Source organism: Mustela nigripes, chromosome 7 (assembly GCF_022355385.1).
Source record: "Mustela nigripes isolate SB6536 chromosome 7, MUSNIG.SB6536, whole genome shotgun sequence".
Classification (NCBI taxonomy): domain Eukaryota; kingdom Metazoa; phylum Chordata; class Mammalia; order Carnivora; family Mustelidae; genus Mustela; species Mustela nigripes.
This window is the reverse complement of record NC_081563.1, coordinates 39,812,059-39,832,217: the sequence shown is the minus strand read 5'-3', so window position 1 is coordinate 39,832,217 and position 20,159 is coordinate 39,812,059. Positions and strand designations below refer to the sequence as shown.

General features: G+C 38.4%; 1 protein-coding gene across 9 annotated transcripts in view; it reads right to left on the bottom strand.

Annotated features, from left to right (window-relative positions):
• IMMT (inner membrane mitochondrial protein) overlaps positions 1 to 20,159 on the bottom strand; it is a 43,579-nt gene that overhangs the window by 22,379 nt on the left and 1,041 nt on the right. For all 9 annotated transcript variants that reach the window (XM_059405673.1, XM_059405664.1, XM_059405666.1 and 6 more), the window contains exons 2-3: positions 4,130 to 4,203; positions 2,719 to 2,908 (exon numbers count right to left, since the gene is read on the bottom strand). In XM_059405673.1, the coding sequence (XP_059261656.1) occupies positions 2,719 to 2,908; positions 4,130 to 4,203 (264 nt within the window). The remainder of the gene's footprint in view (positions 1 to 2,718; positions 2,909 to 4,129; positions 4,204 to 20,159) is intronic.

The following is a 20,159-nucleotide window of genomic DNA, read 5'->3' as shown; positions in this document are numbered from 1 at the left end:
TTAGTACATTATTTATCCTTTCATATGAATTTAAAAATCATCTTATCTGATTCCTCAACCTCTAAAAAAAATTCATTAGAATTCTTATTAGGTGTATGTGTAAATGGTATGGGTGTGTTGGAGGTGTGTGTGTCAGTGTCTGTGTATACAAATGTCATTTCTGTCAAATATATACAAATTTAAGGGAAATATAAGAGAAATGCATATATTTGAGAAAAATGACATTTTTATGATATTAACTCCTATCCAGAACATAATATTTATCTCCATTTAGGCAGGTCTTATTCCATGTCCATCAAAAAGATTTTAAGTTTATCCTCTCTCAGTATTTATTATCTTGTGCATAAATAATCATGTCGGCTCCAAAACGATTATCATGAAATAAAATGCAGTTTCTAAAAGCAACAAGTTGGGCGCCTGGGTGGCTCAGTGGGTTAAGCCGCTGCCTTCGGCTCAGGTCATGATCCCAGGGTCCTGGGATCAAGTCCCGCATCGGGCTCTCTGCTCAGCAGGGAGCCTGCTTCCTCCTCTCTCTCTCTCTGCCTGCCTCTCTGCCTACTCGTGATCTCTGTCTGTCAAATAAATAAATAAAATCTTTTTAAAAAAAATAAATAAATAAAAGCAACAAGTTGGTAACAATGCACAAGAGTAGAGAATGAATAAATGGTAAAAATTAAAAAACAAAAACACTAACTACTACTGTAATCCAGAGATAAGAAAATACACTTTGGTGTATGTAGTGAAGGATATAGGTCTTGAAGAGAACATTAGTAGGCAAAAGAAAAGAAGCCGCTCTGGGTACGAGCCCGCAAAGGGAAAAGTTGTGCAAGTTGAAGTGATCTTTGATTAGCTCTCTGCTTTAACACTGGCCCTTGGAACAGTGTCTGGTATATAGTAATCAACTTGACTGACATTTGCTGAATAAATGAATGGAAAGCACAAGGCATATTTATAAAGTAAACTGACACGAAGCTAAGGATTTATGTGCAGAACCATTTAGAGATAAGGCTGGAAAGGTAAACAAAGAGCCAGACTGCCAAGCTGTGTTAAATGTCAACCTATAAACCAGCAAAAACCATAAACTACAGAATAAAGTAACAAACAGCTAGCTCCTAGGCTAACCTTTAACCACCCCTGGCTTTACTCTCTTCATGCAGAACATGAAACAATGTCTAAAGTCTCTGTTGTCAGTCTTTCAAATAATAATAAATATATAAAAATCAATGATAAGTGGTATCATGAAAATATCATAAAAATGTGATAGCACTTATTTTAGAAGATTCTCTGGTATTGCTATGAAGATAGCCTAGATTATGGTAGAAGAAGAGATCTCAGGGGCGGAGACTGGGAGGAAAGTCTTGGCTGGGGCAGGAAGAAACAGGTCTAGTTTGGATACAAAGTGATAGAGGTCAGAAATGGGATGACAGTTGTAATGCAAGAAAAAAATGGGGGCGCCTGGGTGGCTAAGTGAGTTAAAGCCTTTGCCTTCGGCTCAGATCATGATCCCAGGGTCCTGGGATCGAGCCCTGGATCAGGCTCAGCAGGGAGCCTGCTCCCCCTACCCCTGTGCATGTCTCTCTGCCTACTTGTAACCTCTGTCTGTCAAATAAATAAATCAAATCTTTAAAAAAAATAATAAACATCGGAGATTAAACAAGATACGGTTGCTAACAAAATATAGGCAACTATGAAGGTGAATCTAAGAATTTTAACCTAAGTATGTGACAGCATGATACTATCTGTAACACAAAAAGAGCAAAGCAGAAAAGTTTAACTTTTGAGGTGTCATGTAGGCTAAAACAGACCCAAGATTTTAGAATGAATCCACAGAATTTCGTTCCTTGACTACTGAAGCTACAAAATGGTTTCTCTTGGCCAGCACAGACATTTTAGTTCATATGGAAGAATAAATGATGTGGAAGACTATTCTGAAAAAGCATGACAGAGTAAGGGGAAGGTGTTACAGGACACTTGCTTTTCTAAGTATTAAGGCTGTTATAGGACTGACCTCTAGACTATGCTAGCTACTAGAGAAAAGAAGTCCACCCAATTTTTAAGAAAGTACTGATCAGCCATGTCCAGCCTCACAGCATAAAGAAATATCCAAGACCAAATCAGCAAAAATCCAAGCTCTCCTCTGTAAATTTTTTTTTCAAGGGGTTTGTTTGAATGAACAATTATTTAAGATGTTTGAAAAATTTTTAGGCCTGGGGGGCGGGGGGTAGGTTCAAACTCTGAATATGTACAACGTTCCAGAAATATCAGAAGGTATTTCCGTCAACCGATCAGTAAGTAGCTGAAAATTCTGTGACTCTTGTTTTGTGGTCTAGAAAAAGCCACTACTAACTATATCGCCTTGGATTCTGTGTCATGACCATTCTATGCTTACGTTTTAGTGCTGTAAGTCAGAACCTGAGAGCTGCAACAGTGTAAGCTGCCACAACCATCCTCCATCCACAGGATAGCCACAGTTACCTCTGCCCAAACAGCCTCTTCCATTTACCCTCATGTGCCACGCAATCATTCTATGTAGGGGGTAGTAAATGAGAACACTTAACTTGGAAGGGATGAAAATCCAACTCTACAAATTAATGTTAAAGGAAACTAGTAAACACTTATCTGGCCAAGTTCTACTGAATTATAAAATGTTTTCAAGATGAAAACAACCTGCTTTTACTAGTCCATAGGAAAAACTGAAATATTGTTTAAAACTCTTACCGGCTTCTTTGGCAATGGAACAGGATAAGGTGGGGAACCAAGAACCATCTCAAAGAGTTTGTCTGAGTAAGGTATGGTTTTCTCTACACTTTCCCGGAAATGGGAATCCCATTTAGCATACAGGATAGTGCCACCAATACCTCCACCAACAAATAAAAGGCCAGCACCAGCAATTTTGCCAGGAGACAACCTAAGTGAAAGAAATAGGAAACACATTCATACTTCTTGCCTCTCCCAAACCTACTTCCTTAGACCAATGTAAGAATCTCAAAGACCACTAAACTCTACCCATCTACTGCTGACTCAGATGACAGCAGCCAAGTTTATTATTACAGCTGCACATCACCTTTCCTTCATTTGCTTTAAAACAGGTTTGCAACAGAAAACAACATTTACGTACGGATAACTAGATGTTTTTAAGTACAGTAATATCTAGAATAGGAAGAATGAAGTAATCTACATTGTAACAGTTAAAATTCAAGATGTTCACAATCATGAGATTTCCCTTGAATCCAAAAAAAGCAGCATCACTTTATTTTAATTAAAATATAACGTATTATTTGCTTCAAGGGTCAGGTCTGTGAATCATCAGGCTTACACACTTCACAGCACTCACCAGAGCACATACCCTCCCCAATGTCCATAACCCAACTCCCTATCCCTACCCCTTCAACCCCCCAGCAACCCTCAGTTTGTTTCCTGAGATTAAGAGTCTCTGATGGTTTGTCTCCCTCCCAATCCCATCTTGTTTCATTTTTCCTTTCCTACCCACCAAACCCCCGACCCTGCCTCTCAAATTCCCCATATCAATCACTAACTTTTAAAGTTCCTCTCCCCTTAATAAAACATTTCTGTGAATAAAACAAAATAAACCCTTTACAAAAGAAAGACAATAAAAATATCAGATAAAACAAATACTTTTAAAATTACAATATGCTGGGGTGCTCAGTGGGTTAAAGCCTCTGCTTCGGCTCAGGTCATGATCCCGGAATCCTGGGATGGAGCCCCACATCGGGTTCTCTGCTCAGCAGGGAGCCTGCTTCCTCCTCTCTCTCTGCCTGCCTCTCTGCCTACCTGTCTGTCAAATAAATAAATAAAATCTTTATAAAAAAAATTACAATATGCTGAGCTCTGGATATAAATCTATTAGCCACAGAACGGAAGACAGCACATGAGGGAGGGAGGTTGTCTACCTTGTATGCCATCTAAATACAAAAGAACCAAAAGGAGCATCATAACAGATTTTCACCTACAAATAAACAATGCTCCAAATATTAAAGCAAAGCTCCAGTGTTTGTACCCCTTAACAAAAAAGATTTTAAACAGCTATTCCACATTCATGGAAAACAGATAAACAAATGTCTCTTTACACACAGTTAAAAGCCCATTTACAGGGAGACACACCACATACCTAGAACCGCCTGAAGTAGAATATCTACGGCACGGTCGTAATGGACGGAGGACAAACTTCCCACAGAGACAACTCTAGAGAGGAAGGAGAAAACATCACAACCAATGAAGAAGGAATCTGGAAAGCTTTTAGGGTTGTAACTCAGATGTAATATTTTTATTACACATGTCTTTGTTAAACAAAAAATTATTTTCAGAAATCAATTTACCATGGAACACTCTTACAGGCCCTTAACAATGACGCTTTCAGTACCCCAAGGCTCGTATAAGATTATTTTTAAGATTAAAAAAATGATTATCAGATTATGATCAATCAGCACTTTAAAGTGTTATGTACACTAATTATTTCTTGGATATGACTGGAATTTGCCATATGCTTTTTCAATTGGCAAGAAAAAAATAAAACAAAAGTATAAAATATTATTTTTACTTGGTAAGCTTAATTTAGACATCTGAAAAATCACCCACAGGAAACACTGCATGGTAGGATGTGTATAAATCCACTCGGGAGAGATCCAATCTTAGCTTAACTTATCTAGAAAACCAAATTTCCCATCTGTAAGGTAACTATGGGACCAGCCAGTCATTTCCTAGCAGCAGTCATTTAAATCTAAAAGTTCATCTTGGGGAGCACCTGGGTGGCTCAGTCAGTTAAGTGGCTGTCTTCAGCTCAGGTCATGATCTCAGGGTCCTAGGAGAAAATCTTAAAAAGTAAATAAATAAATAAAAGTTAATCTTGGTTTGCCTTAAACTAAAAGTCAAAACTTTTTTTTAAAGATTTTGTTTATTTGAAAGAGAGCATGAGCTGGGGGGTGCAGGGGGTGGGGGGAGGCAGAGGCAGAGGGAGAAGCACACCCCTCGCTGAGCAGGGAGCCTGGACTGGATCCTAGGATCCTGAGATCATGACCAGAGCTGAAGTCAGACATTTAACTAATCGAGCCACTCAGATACCCCAAAAGTCAAAATTTTTAAGACAAAAATTTTAACATTATAAATGCTCGAATAAATACTTACCTCCATAGTCCATTTACTCAAATGGACTATTTGCTTAGGATCCTAGGATCCTAAGCAAATAATCAAACCAATACTTTGAAATTTGTTTTAATCAAAGTAAAGCACGTAAATGCAAATGTTTCCTAACAGTATGTGAATCCCTTAAATAAAACAAATGAACACCTACAGAAATACTACAGGGGAAGGTTTTGATAAACTCAAAGTCATTCACAGCAATTGATCTGAAATTTCAAATTTATCCCACCAATATCTTTCTTTATACCAACTAGAAAATCAAACTGCAACAAGACAAGAGGGAAAAAAAAATGCATTCTCTGGGTTCCCTGATAAAACTGCATTCAAAGAATATCAGAAAAACACAAATTTCCTTTTAGAAATAATTTCAAGGGCGCCTGGGTGGCTCAGTTGGTTGAGCAACTGCCTTCAGCTCAGGTCACGGTCCTGGAGTCCCGGGATCAAGCCCCGCATCGGGCTCCCAGCTCCATGGGGAGTCTGCTTCTCCCTCTGACCTTTTCGCCTCTCATGTTCTTTCTCACTGTCTCTCTCTCAAATAAATAAATAAAATCTTAAAAAAAAAAAAAAAAAAGAAATAATTTCAAAGAAACTTGATCATAGGATCAAAGGCCACATAAAATTACCCTAGAATTAATTACATTTGCAATTTATGCCTAAAGGTAAACATTAATACCAACACATTTAGGGAAAAAAAACAGTAAGTTAGATGTTTTACAACACGTAAAGAAGCTACAGTTGGTATTTTAAAAGCATTCTGAACCTATGTGTAGAATTCTCAACATCTTTCAACTATATTTAACAGAAAAGCATGTCTTCCTACTGTTCTGTAAAGTTGGTTATAGGACATTTTAAACAGAACTGCAACTACTTTTGTAAGTCAACATCTCCATTTTGTTGACTTGGAAATTATTAGGAAACCATTAAAGTTGTATTTAAGATTCCATACTTTCATAGGTACAAAGAAGTATTCAAGTCAAAAATTAAGGGGCACCTGGGTGGCTCAGTGGGTTAAAGCCTCTGCCTTCGGCTCAGGTCATGATCCCAGGGTCCTGGGATGGAGCCCCATATTGGGCTCTCTGCTCAGCAGGGAGCCTGCTTCCTGCGCCGCCCCCCCAACCTCTCTCTCTGCCTGCCTCTCTGCCTACTTGTGATCTCTTGTCTGTCAAATAAATAAATATAATAATAAAAAAAGATTAAGACACTGTTCACAGTGGATAACTGCTAACTGGAACATCAAGCAGCAAACATTAATAGTAGAAAACCGAACCTGGGAAATACAAAACCATATTAATGCTATAACTCAAAAATATTTTATTTCACATCAGTATTTATTTTTTAACCTGTTTCTTTTTCCATCTTCTACTTTGCTTTATCTTGACCCTCATCCCTCCCTTGACAAAATATATCTGATGTGACTGTTAAGTTTATAGTTCCTAGTACGAAGAAAATTAAAACATAAAATTTAAAATCAAAATTCAAAAGATTTAGTTGCATATAGTGGTCTCCCTCACAACTTCTGTCCCTCAGCTACTCAGATCCCCTCCTCTCCATAAGCAACTAATGCTATCAGTTTCTTGTATATCCAGAGATATTTTGTGAGAGAATTCCCAAAACTCCCCTTAACAACGAATACCACAATATACACCCAGTTCTGAAGTTCATTCAACAATATGTATTTGTGATCCTTCTGTATCAGTAAACGAACTCGTCCTAGAGGGTTTTACGGAGATTGATTATTCCACTGTATGGATGTTATTTAATGTACTTAACCAGCCCCCTTTTGATGGAAAGTGAGATTCAGTCTAAATTCTTGTTAAAATAAGTACTGCTGTCTGGGAAATATACATCATTTTAGGTTAATTCTGGTAAAATTTGCAATTTTGATAAATATTGCCCAAGTAGTCAAAAAGTTTGCTAGTAATGTATATTTTCTCACAGCCTGCCAAACACGTTCAGTACAGTCTTAATCACGATCTCCTTTATTATGACTCAGTATCTTTTCATGTATTTATGATGTTATTTCCCTTTCTATGAACGATTAGACAGTATCCTTGACCACTTTCATTATTTACTTTTATATTTATTATTGCTACTCATATAAACTCTTTTTCTAAAATAAAATAAAGGGTCGCCTGCATGGCCTAGTCAGTTAAGTATCTGCCTTAAGCTCAGGCATGATCCCAGGGTCCTGGGATTGATTTCCATATCAGGCTCCTTGCTCAGCAGGAAGCCTGCTTTTCCCTCTGCCTGTTGCTCCCCCTGCTTGTAGGGACACACACTCTCTGTCTCTCTGGTAATTAATAAAACAAAACTGTTTAGTGAATGTTTCCCTACACCCAGTTTCACTTTTTTTTTTTTTTTTTTAATTTGGCAGACAGAGATCACAAGTAGGCAGAGAGGCAGGCAGAGAGGGGGAAGCAGGCTCCCCGCTGAGCAGAGAGGCAGATGCAGGGCTCCATCCCAGGGTCCTGGGATCATGACCTGAGCCAAAGGCAGAGGCTTCAATCCACCAAGCCACCCAGGCGCCCCTACTTTTTTTTTAGTATAGGTGACACACAATGTTACATTAGTTTCACATATACAACACAGTGATTCAACAGCTCTGTGCTCTGTTATATGCTATGCTCACCCCAAGTGCAGTTACAATCTGTCATAAGACGCTATTATAATATCAATGGCTATATTCCCTATACTGTACTTTTTATTCCTGTGTATTCATTCCATAAATGGAAGCCTGTATCTCCCACTCCCCTTCACCCACTTTGCACTTCCCCCTCCTCCTGCCTTCTCTGTATTTAGAGGTCTAACTCTGCTGTTTACGCATTTGTTTTTAAGATTCCACACACCAGTGAGATCATATGGTATATTTGTCTTTCTCCGTTTTGACCACTTTTTTTTTTTAAGATTATTAATTTATTTATTTGACAGAGAGAGAGAGATCACAAGTAGGCAGAGAGGCAGGCAGAGAGAGAGGGAGAAGCAGGCTCCCTGCTGAGAAGAAAGCCCGATGTGGGGCTCGATCCCAGGACCCTGAGATTAAGGCAGAGGCTTAACCCACTGAGCCACCCAGGTACCCCTTGACCACTTTTAAGTAAGACTGATCTTTTCATATTCTTTTCTCTTTATACATGAAGAGAAATTAGCAATGTTTCTGATAATAACTAATGTTTTTATCCAGTTCATGATCCGCTTTTTCTTTGTTTATGGTAGTTCATACCATGCAAAAAATTACTTTTATGTAGTCAAAACTGTCAATCTTATATGGCTTCTGTTTTCTCATATGTTTTATATGTTTTCTCATATTCTTAGAAAGCCACTCTCAGGGACGCCTGGGTGGCTCAGTTGGTTAAGCAGCTGCCTTCAGCTCAGGTCATGATCCCAGAGTCCTGGGATCGAGTCCCACATCAGGCTCCTTGCTCAGCGGGGAGCCTGCTTCTCCCTCTGCCTCTGCCTACCATTCTGCCTGCCTGTGCTTGCTCTCTCCCCCCCTCTCTCTGATAAATAAATAAAACCTTTAAAAAAAAAAAAAAAAAAAAAAAAAAGAAAGCCACTCTCAGATTACAAAATTAATTCTTCCATGTTTCCTCTACTATCACAGTTTCATTTTTTAAATTTTTTTTTTTTAAGATTTTGTTTATTGACTTGACAGAGAGAGCACAGTAGGCAGAGTGGCAGGCAGAGGGAGAGGGAGAAGCAGGCTCTCCAATGAGCAGGGAGCCTGATGCAGGGTGTGATCCCAGGACCCTGGGATCATGACCCAAGCCAAGACAGCTGCTTAACTGACTGAGCCACCCAGGTACTCCCATATAAATCTTTGAAATTAGTGTAAGGTATTTTTAATTTTTTTTTATTTTTAATTTTTTATTTTAATTATTTTTTTATTTTTTACTTTTTCCCCAAATCTCTATTCAGTTGTCCCTGAATCATAGACTGAACAATCAATTTTTTCCAACTTGAAATGCCACCTTTAAAATATATCAAATGCCTTGATGCATTTAGATTCCCTATTTTGTTCCACTGATCTGCACTAATACTACAGTGTTTTAACCACTGCATCTTAGAATCAGCTTTTACTCTGGTAGGACTTGTCCTCTCTTTGAGTACTATTATTTTTTCAGAATTTTCCTGGCTAGTTTTTTTTTCTGTGAAAGCTGAGCTATCAAAATGTTTTCAATTAAACAACACACCATGAATTATAAGATGCACTCTGGGGGCATCTGGGTGCCTCGGTCAGTTAAGCATCTGCCTTTGGCTCAGGTAATGATCTCAGGGTCCTGGGACGGAGACTGGAGTCAGGCCCTTCTCCTGATGGCCCCACCCACTCCATGCTTGTTCTCCTATTCTCTCTCAAATAAATAAAATCTTTAAAAAAAAAAAAAAAAGATGCTTTCTGATTTAATAAGGCATAAAACATGAAGAAAAGTTATCTTTCATGGCCAAAAACTGACAGCAGTAGTTTCCTACTTCTGTATGAGAAAAAAGTAGAAATGAAGATTGTAGCATAACTCAAATTTTTTTTTCCTAAACCAGTGGCTCTAGATTTAAAAAAAATTTAAATATCCTCATTAGCCTACTCTTATATTCTATGTAGCATTTAACATCCTAAGTAGTTTTATTTTTTTTAAATATTTTATTTATTTATTTGACAGACAGAGATCACAAGTAGGCAGAGAGGCAGGCAGAGAGAGAGGAAGGGAAGCAGGCTCCACGCAGAGCAGAGAGCCCGACGCAGGGCTCGATCCCAGCACCCTGGGATCATGACCATAGCCGAAGGCAGAGGCTTTAACCCACTGAGCCACCCACGCGCCCCCTAAGTAGTTTTAAAAGTCAACAAATGTATGGGTTTTTATGGTTTTATCACCAAAGTATGAGTTCCTACTATAATGTAGTTTTACCTATTAAAAAAAGAAAATATATCTTCTAAGTCTCTTTTAATCTACAGGTTTTCCCTCCAATAATTAATTTGTTGAAGAACCGGGACTGCTTGTTCTATAGAATTTCCCAGACTGGATTTTGTTTAAGGTACAATCTAACATGATCCTGTCTTCTGGATTTCCTGCAAACCAGAGGTAGATCCTGACACCTGCTTAAGCTCAGGTTTATTCTCTCTGGTAAAACTTTAGTTGGTGCTGTGTTCTCTCACCAGAAGGCACAGATTCTGGTTAGCTCTCTTTTTATGATGTTACCAACTGCATTTATGTAACAATGTCTAGATCCATTAATTTACTGGAAGTTGCAGAAGACAGTAATTTTATTATTTTTCATTTATTATTTGACATATCTTATAAAAAGACCCTTCCCCTCATCTACAATTTGGTTATCCAAAATATAGGTCATACAGGAAAGGCAGAATAAATCCGTTACCCTTTTATCTACTTATCCTCTGATAATGACCAATTGTGGATTTTTTTCATTTATTGTGACAAATTGTATTTCCTAAAAATTGTTACATTTCCCATCCCACCTGGTTTTCCAGAACATTGCCATTTTCCCCAGAACCTTTCAACTGCATTAGACCTCAAGAACCTCCTGACAGAACCCAGAAATCTTTAGACCTAAGAGATAATCTGTTTAGGTTATTTATATAATAAATGTTTTCATTTATGTAATTTTTACCTATATGATAAATGCTATTACTATAAAATAACAAGTAACAATGCTGTTATTTAATACCACTAAGTTTGGGGTGATCTGTTATACAATTACAACCGAACAGATAACTTGTATCTAGAGTAAGAGGTTTCCACAATAAAACATAAAGCACATGGGGTAGAGGGTGAAAGTTGGAAAGGCCTTGAAGAGACTTCACAGAAGCCTCACCTCATCCATGGAGAGTGTTGGTTAAGGGCTTCAGTAAGAAAAATGTTTTTGGAAACCTAGAGGAAAAAGGGATCCTTGTTATACAGTGTCAGAATTGTCACCTGTCATAACAGGTAACATGGAAAATAGAAAATCAGAAGTTGTACCTAATGGACTGATGGATTTAGCTAAACAGAATTCCAAGCAGAATGCTCAAAGTGCCAACTGGTTTCTTTGAGCAGGGTATAAGGGTAAAAATGAACTTCAAAACAAACAAACCAAAAGACCGGTCTAGTTTTCAAGTACAATTTAAAGGAAATATTAAGGAGCCAGGACTTTATAGGCTCAAAAATAAAAACTTTCTCTCATTCTCAGCCTCTCCAGTTGGCAAAAATCCTTTAAGACCTCAAAGTTCTAAGGAGGCACTCCCTACAGAATCTTTTCACACAGAGAAAAGGCCCCTTGGGGATCCTAAGGGTGTACCTCCCGTAGTCTTTTTGTTAAACAACAGGGCTACTGAGAATCTTAAGGATTTTACCCTATAGCAGCTCACAGGGAGACCAAAACAGTAAAGGTAAGCTTACCCTGATATTCATGGGTGTGACTTTTTTGTCTAATGGAGAAAACCCCAATACAATCCACAGGAAACCCAAAGTTAAGATAACTACATTTTCTAGAAAAGGAAGGCTAATTCAAGGGATGAAATCAAGAGCCAGAGCAGAACTGAGAGTTATGAAGTATTATTACCAATCAGTATGAATTAAAAAATTAGTAACATGTTATAACAATGACTGCTATGTGTGGTCTTGTTTCCTACCTTTTTGAATGGAAGTGTCTAGAATGCCTGTCACACTGTACTGTATGATGGGTAAACAGAGAGCAGATACTTGTCTCTTTAGTTCACAAGTTATTAGACTGAAAGGAAAAGTGCTTCCGGAGCTGTACCCCAGGGACCACATACGCATCCAAGACGTCCTCTCGTCCAAGACACTGCATGCAGGTATTCTAGCCAACCGTCCCCGCTTAGGTGTCAGGTGCAGCCAGTATCAACTGCCAGACATGAAAGTGAGAAGACTTTGAGATGACTCTATTCCTAGCCACTGTCTGATTACAACCTCATTAGGGACACTTAGCAAAAACTGCTCAGCTGAGCCCAGGTAAACCCAAAAACTGAAACGAGGCAACAATAAATTATTATTCTACCCCAAGCTCAAGGTGGCTTATGTAGCTACAGCTAACCAAAAGAGTATCTTTATGAACTCATGAATTTAAACAAGAAAAAAATGTCCCATCTTTGGCCAATAGACTCCACTTAAAATTTAAAACATATTATTTTACATTATTTTAATTTTATACATATACATAAAATATATATATAATATACATATACGAATGTATGTAATATATAACTTTGTCTCTGTACTTCAGGCCATCTGCAAATACCTGGTGTCAAAAAAATTTTCCCCCCATCTGTAGTAAAATTCACTTATAAAAATCACCATTTTATATACATATTTTTAAAGATTTTATTATTTGACAGAGAGAAAATACATAGGGGGAGTGGCAGGCAGAGGGAGAGGGAAAAGCAGGATCCCCACTTAGCAGGGGGCCTGATGTGGGGCTCCATGTAGGGCTCCATCCTAGGATGCCAGGATCATGACCTAGGATGAAGGCAGACACTTAATGGACAGCCATGAAGGACACCACAAATTCACCATTTTTAAAGTATACAATTCAGTGACATTAGTACATCCACAGTGCTGTACAACCACCATCACCACTATTTAGTTCGAGAACATTTGCATCACTCCAAAAGGAAATTCCTGTACCACCAACTAGGCAGTCTGTCCATTGACCCCTCTCCTCAGCCACTGCAAACACTATCTACTTCCTGGATCTATGGGTATTTGGTACAAATGGAATCATACATTTTGTGTGTTCTGTTGAGCCTGACTCCTTTCACTTGGTACAATGTTTTCAAGATTCACCCAGGTTGTAGCATGTACCATATATGTATCATGTATTTTCCTTTGAGGGCTGACCAGAATATTTTATCTATGAATACACCATTTTTTGTTTATCCAGACATTATTAGATGGACATGTGGGTTGTCTCCATCTTTTGGCTACTATAAATAATGCTGTATTTCTCTGCAAGTTTCTATTTCAACACCTATTTTCAGTTGGGGGGGGGGTAGAACTGCAGGGTCATTTGGTAATTCTATGTTTAACTCTGCATCATTTTACATTCCTACCAGCAATGTATGAGGGCTCCATTTTCTCCACATCCTCACTAACACCAGTCATTTTGGTTTTTATTATAGGTTTCACAGTGAGTATGAAGTGGCTGTATCATTGTGGTTCTGATTTGCACTTCCCTAATGCCAATGGATGTTTATTATCTTTTCATGTGCTTTTTGATCATTTATATATCTTCTTTGGATAAATGTCTATTCAAGTCCTTTGCCTTTGTTTTATTAGGGACATCTTTTTTGTTATTGAGCTATAGGAGTTCTTTACCTATTCTGGATACTAGATCCTTATCAGATATGTGGTTTGAAAATATTTTCTCCTATTCTATTCACTCACTTCAGTGTCTTCTGATGAACAAAAATTTTTAATTTTGATGAAACCCAATTTATCTTTTTTTCCTTTTGGAGTCCTATCTAAGAAACCATTGCCAGATCTAAGTCAGCCTCTTAGAGCTCTCTTTCTTAAGCACCAAGCTAATCTCTTTATTTATATAAATGAAGTCGCCTACTTTTCTTAGCTCTGGAATTCCTTTTTATTAATAATAATCTATCATGTAGGAGCACCTGGGTGGCTCAGTCATTAAGCATCTGTCTTCAGCTCAGGTCAAGATCCCAGGGTCCTGGGACTGAGCCCTCCATCGGGCTTCCTGCTCCGCAGGAGGCTTGCTTCTCCCTCTCCTACTCCCCCTGCTTGTGCTTCCTCTCTTGCCGTGTCTCTCTCTGTCAAATAAATAAAATCTTTGAAAACAAAATTTCCTATTATGTAGAAAAAACCAAACTGTTTCAAAGCACTCTGCCTTGACATATATTACAAGGCTAGCATTACTGTATCTAACCTATAGAAACATGATTTTTAAAAACAAAAAAGAGGGGTGCTTGAGTGGCTCAATCAGGTAAGCATCTGCCTTCGGCTCAGGTCATGATCCTGGGGTCCTGGAATGGAGCCCCATGTCAGGCTCCCTACTGGGCAGGAAGTCTGCCTGTCCCTCTCCCTATGCCTCTGCCCCTCCCTCTGCTTCTGCTCTTGCTCTCTCTCAAATAAGTAAAATCTTAAAAAATAAATTAAAATAAAAACAAAAAAGATAAAACCTTTAATTCCCACATTAAGTTCTTGCACAATCTATTCCTTAACTCCAAACTAAGGTAAACATACAAAAAGAAACCAAATTCTAGCATTACAACCTAGAAACAAGAGAATATAATAAATAATCTCCTCACATGAACCCCATCTGGAGATTCCAGGCTTCCCCTCTAGAATTTGCCAGTCACTATAACTGATGGTGTTCTGCTAAAGTTTTGTCATAAGGATTCCTCCCACACAAACAAAAAACACCCAGAAGTTAATGACCAGTTCTACATTTGAAATGTAGATTAGTATGTGACAATTTAACTTTTTCTACAGCTAACTTAAAATATTTTATAAGAATAATGAAATAAGGAGTGCCTGGGTAGCTCAGTCCGTTAAGCATATGCCTTCGGCTCGGGTCATGATCCCAGGGTCCGGGGATCGAGCCCCACATTAGCAGAGAGCCAGCTTCACCCTCTCCCTCTGCCTGCCTCTCCTGCTTGTGCTCTCTCGCTCTAACAAATAAATAGATAAAATCTTAAAAAAAAAATGAAATGCAGATTAGTATGTGTCAACTTAACTACTTCTACAGCTAACTTAAAATATTTCATATAAAATAATGAAATAAGGGGTGCCTTGGTGGCTCAGTTGGTTAAGCATCTGCCTTTGGCTTAGGTCATGATCTCAGGGTCCTAGGATCAAGCCCCACATCACCCTCCATGCTTAGTAGGGCATCTGCTTCTCCCTCTCCCTCTGCCCCTCCCTGCTGAATGTGTGTGCATCCATGCACACTCTCAAATAAATATATTTATTTCAAATAAAAAATGAAATCTTTTTAAAAAAATAAAAGAATCATAAATTAAAGTTAAAAATATATTACACAAAAAAATCCAGGAAATTTGGCCTTGAGGCAGTATTCTCTCAGTATAGACACACTCTGTATCTTAGAAAAAGTACCGTTCAGTTACACCAAGAAAATGGCAGATATTAAATATAGCAAAACAAGGAACTTAATACTTCTTTAGTTTTTCCTGCACATATGTGTGAATATCTATTACTCATATATTCCCACTCACTTAAGTTATGATGTAAAATTTATCCCAAAACAGTCTGAAAGCCAATGGCCTACAGAAATGAAAATAAGGAATAATAAAAATTGATTCTAGGGGCGCCTGGGTGGCTCAGTGGGTTGAAGCCTCTGCCTTCGGCTCAGGTCATGATCCCAGGGTCCTGGGATTGAGCCCCGCATCGGGCTCTCTGCTCAACGGGGAGCCTGCTTCCTCCTCTCTCTCTGCCTGCTTCTCTGCCTACTTGTGATCTCTGTCAAATAAAAAATTAAATCTTTAAAAAAAAATTGATTCTAGCATAGGTAAAAGCAAAGAGCAAGCTGTATGACATACTAAAGTACCTTTTACCATGTACGCTTGGCAGACATTACTGCTGAGTAACATACTGTTTTACAATCCTAATGGAGGAAAAAAAGAAAAAAAAAAAAGAGAGAGAGAGAGAGAATTCCAGAAGATGACAACTAAAAATGTCGAGGCATGAATTCAAACCTAAACTAGTCCTGCTATCAAACTCTGGCCATAAACAAACTGGGTTTATCAATCTCCTGAACAATGCTTCTTTCTCTTCTTTCAAGTGATAAACAGCTAAGATACTGCACATGCAGATGACCATTAGCAAATCCATAGTCAAGGAGTTGGCTGGGCTGAAAGCTCAGGCCCTCCAAGCCCAATGCCCAACTCAAAAAAGGTTGGGCCTGGTGATGCAGGCAGTACAGGGAGTAAGAAGACAAATAGTGTTAAGTCTGGGAAATAAACTGAGGAAGAACTTGAGTCCTGAAGGGCATTTCTGGAAAGAAAGAAGACACAAAAGAGAACATTTCTGTTGAATATCCACATGTAAGGAATTTAAGGATGATGAGTCCAAGGAGTTAGGCAGATGGCATTTGTGATGATTAATTTTATGTCGACTTGGAGGATGTTTCTGGAGATTAACATTTAAATCAGTGAACTGTGTGACAAAAGCAGATTCCCTTCAATGATGTGGGTGAGCCTCACCCAATCAGTTGAAGGCCTGACTAGAACAAAAAGATGAGCCTCCCCCAAAAGGTGGAATTCAGCAGACTTTCATTCTGGAACTGCACATTAGCTCTCCAGGCCATCAGCCTTCAAACTAAAACCATACCACAGGCTAGTCTGGGCTAGTGGAGCCCCCTAGCTCCACTGCTGATAGCTTCCACAATTGCATAAGCCTATTCCATATAATAAATCCTTTTATCTATTACATATCCTATTGGTTCTGTTACTCTGGAGAACCATAATATACCATCAGAGATTCTAAATCCTATGGGGCTTGGGGTACCTGAGTGGCTCAATGGTAAGTGACAAGCTCATGATTTCAGCTCAGGTCATGATCTCAGGGTTGTGACACTGGACTCCTGCTGGGCATGGAGCCTGCTTAAGACTCTCTCCCCCTCTCCTTCTGCCCCCCTCTCCCTCTCTAAAAAAAGTAAAAGAAAACAAAACAAAACCTATGGGGCTATAGGGAACATCACATCCACTTATGGAGATTAAGAAAAGCTAACAGAAAATAATTTATTTTTTAATTCAAACACATCACAAATATTCACTGAGCATCCACTAGGAGTCAGTTACTAAGATCAGTACTAGAAATAGAGCAACAAAAAATAAGTGACACAATCTCTTTGTGGAGCTTACATTTTAATGTGGAAAACCCACAACAAATATACATTATGTCAGTAGTAGTAAAGCTACAAAGTAAAAGTAAGGTAAAGGTAAATTCAGAGTGGTGCAAGGAAGAAGAGACTGGTCAAAGGTCTATATTACATAAAATAGGCCTCTCTGAAGGGAAGGTGATATTTGAGAAAATATTAGAATGAAGTAAGTTAGTTAAGCAAAGAAGTGTGGGAAGACTTCAGAGCAAAAGAAATGAAAAAAAAAAAAAAAGGAGTGAGATTAAAATAAAATAAAATAATAAAATAGACAATGCAATGAGTTAAGTGCTAGAGATATCAAAATAGAATGAGCCAGAGTAGAAAAATGAAAAAGGCAAAGAGAGCAGATCATGAAGGGCCTGGTGAGTGTGGTAAAGAGTTTATATTTTACTCTCAACGTGACAGGATACCAATGAAGGAAGGTATGACACAATCTGTATGCTTTTAAAAAAGACTTTACTGGGCGCCTGGGTGGCTCAGTGGGTTAGGCCGCCGCCTTCGGCTCGGGTCATGATCTCACAGTCCTGGGATCGAGTCCCACATCGGGCTCCCTGCTCGGCGGAGAGCCTGCTTCCCTCTCTCTCTCTCTCTCTGCCTGCCTCTCCATCTACTTGTGATTTCTCTCTGTCAGGCGAATAAATAAAATCTTTAAAAATAAAAAAATAAAAATAAATTAAAAAGCCTTTATTAACTACTATATAAAGAACTGACTCTAAAAGAACAACAGTAAAAGCAGGAAAACATTAAAAAAGATGAAGTTTGGTGAAAGTGGAAAGAACTTTGACAAACAATATTCCACATAAAGTTGACAAAATCAAACAAGGAAAAGAAAATTTGAGTACAAAGCTCAAAAGAAGCTAGAGAATCATTTGCTTACGGAATACAGTTCTGACAACTGATATAATCCCAAGTAATAGTATATAAAGAGACCGGACAACAATGAGGTATCACTACACATTTGTTAGAACTTCCGAAGTCCCTAACACTGACTACACTAAAAGCCGATGAGGATGTGCAACAAGAGCTCCCATTCATCACTGCTGGGAATGCAAAACAGCAGCCACTTTGAAAGACAGTTTGGCAGTTTCTTACAAAAGTAAACATATAATACTGCAATCGTGCATCCTGGTATTTACCCAAAAGAACTCAAAACTTATGTCCACACAAAACCTGCACATGAATGTTTACAACAGGCTTTATTCATAATTGCTAAAACTTGGAAGCAACCAAGATATATTTCAGTAGACGAATGGATACACTGTGGTACATCCAGACAATGGAATATTATTCAGTGCTAAACAAACAAACAAAACAATTTTTTTTAAAAAGCTATCAAACCATGAAGAGACACAAAAGTTAATAAATGCACATTACACGAAGTAAAAAAAGCCAAAGTAAAAAGGTTAAATACTGTAAGATTCCATCTCTATGAAATTTTGGAAAGGCAAAACTATGGAGATAATAAAAAGATCAGTGGTTGCAAGGAGGTGAGGAAAGAAGTGACAAATAGAGAACAGAGGATTTTTAAGGCAAAAATATTAGGATACCATAAGGACTTGAGCATGTCATCATACATTTGTCCAAACCCAGACAATGTACACCAAAAGTGAACCCCAACGTGAACTATGGGCTTTGGGTGATTATGATATGCCCATTTAAGTCCATCAGTTGTAATAAATGTAACACTCTGGTGAGGGATGTTGGTAATGGGGGAAGCTATGCATGTGTGCAGACAGGAGGTATATGGGATAATTCTGTACCTTTCCCGCAATTTTGCTGCAAAGCTAAAACTGCTCTTTAAAAAGTCTTAATTAAAATAAAAAGGGAGAGAGATGGGAAGAGTGGACCTTGGGGATATATTTGGAGGTACAAGAAGTAGCAGATTCAACAAAGGAAAAAGAGGAGAGATGAAGGGTAAAACAGGCCCCTAGATACTACATAACCCAAAATAGCAAAAAGTGTAACAATATCAAGTGCTATAGAATGCCTGAGGAGGAGAACAAACCAATTAATTTTTCAAGAACACAATTTCGAGACCATAAGAAAATGCGGATATAAGCTAGAAAAGGGTTCATATTTTAGTATTAAGCTTTGATCTCTTTTCTTCTAACCTCCTAATTGGGATCCCAGTTAGTAGAAGTATCTTAATAAAGATAAGGAAAAAGGAATTTTGGGCTTTATGGGAGAAAAGGAGACCCATCAGTGACAACCATGATATAACCTTACAGCCAAACAACAGTGTGCCATGAAAGGAGTGCTCCTCAAAGACAAACCAACAGTTCTGCCTTGAAAGGCAGCTCTACTTCCTCCATTCTTCTAGTCTCACTTGGGTATTACATTAGGAGGGATTCTAAGATGGCCCCCATAATCTCTGTCCCCTACTAAGTCCATGATTAGGGTTACAAGGCAAAAGGGATTTTGCAAGTGTAATTCAGGTAACTCATCAGTTGACTCTGAGTTAATGAAAAGGGAGGTTTACCAGGTGGGTCTGGCCTAATCTTAATGCCCTTTATCATTGGTCTACAGATCAGAAACAGGAAAGAGAGACTTCTGAAGTCAAAGAGACAAACTCATGGTAGTCTGCAAGAAAGCAAACGTCCATGTCACTGAAAAGCCTCTGAGCAAGACACTTTATGCAGCCTCTAAGACTTAGGTGAGAGCAGGCAAGAAAGCAGGGACTTCGTCCTTCAGCAGCAAGGGACTGGATTCTGCCAAAATGAACTTGGAAGAGGACTGTGAGCTCCAGATGAGAACCACAGCACGGTCAACACCTCGAATGCAACCTTGTGTGGCACTGAGCAAAGAATCCAGACCATTCATAACCAGAAAATGTAAAATATATGGGTGTTGTTTTAAGCTGCTAAATTTGTGACATTTTTTATGCATCAATAACTAATACAGACCCTACTTGCCTATAGAAGAGGCTGCTTCTATGCTGGCAACAAGTGGGGAGAGATAAGCAAACTTGGAAGGAAAAAAAATTTTGACAGTTATGATTTCTCACTCACTATAACTAGGGATTTTGTTCAATTACTACTTGATTCACAGTACCTGTTTTGCAATACATTCTTCCAAAATATCAATATTCTGAATATTATGAGCAATGGAACAGGTTTATTTTTTCATTTCCAATTGTACAAAATTAC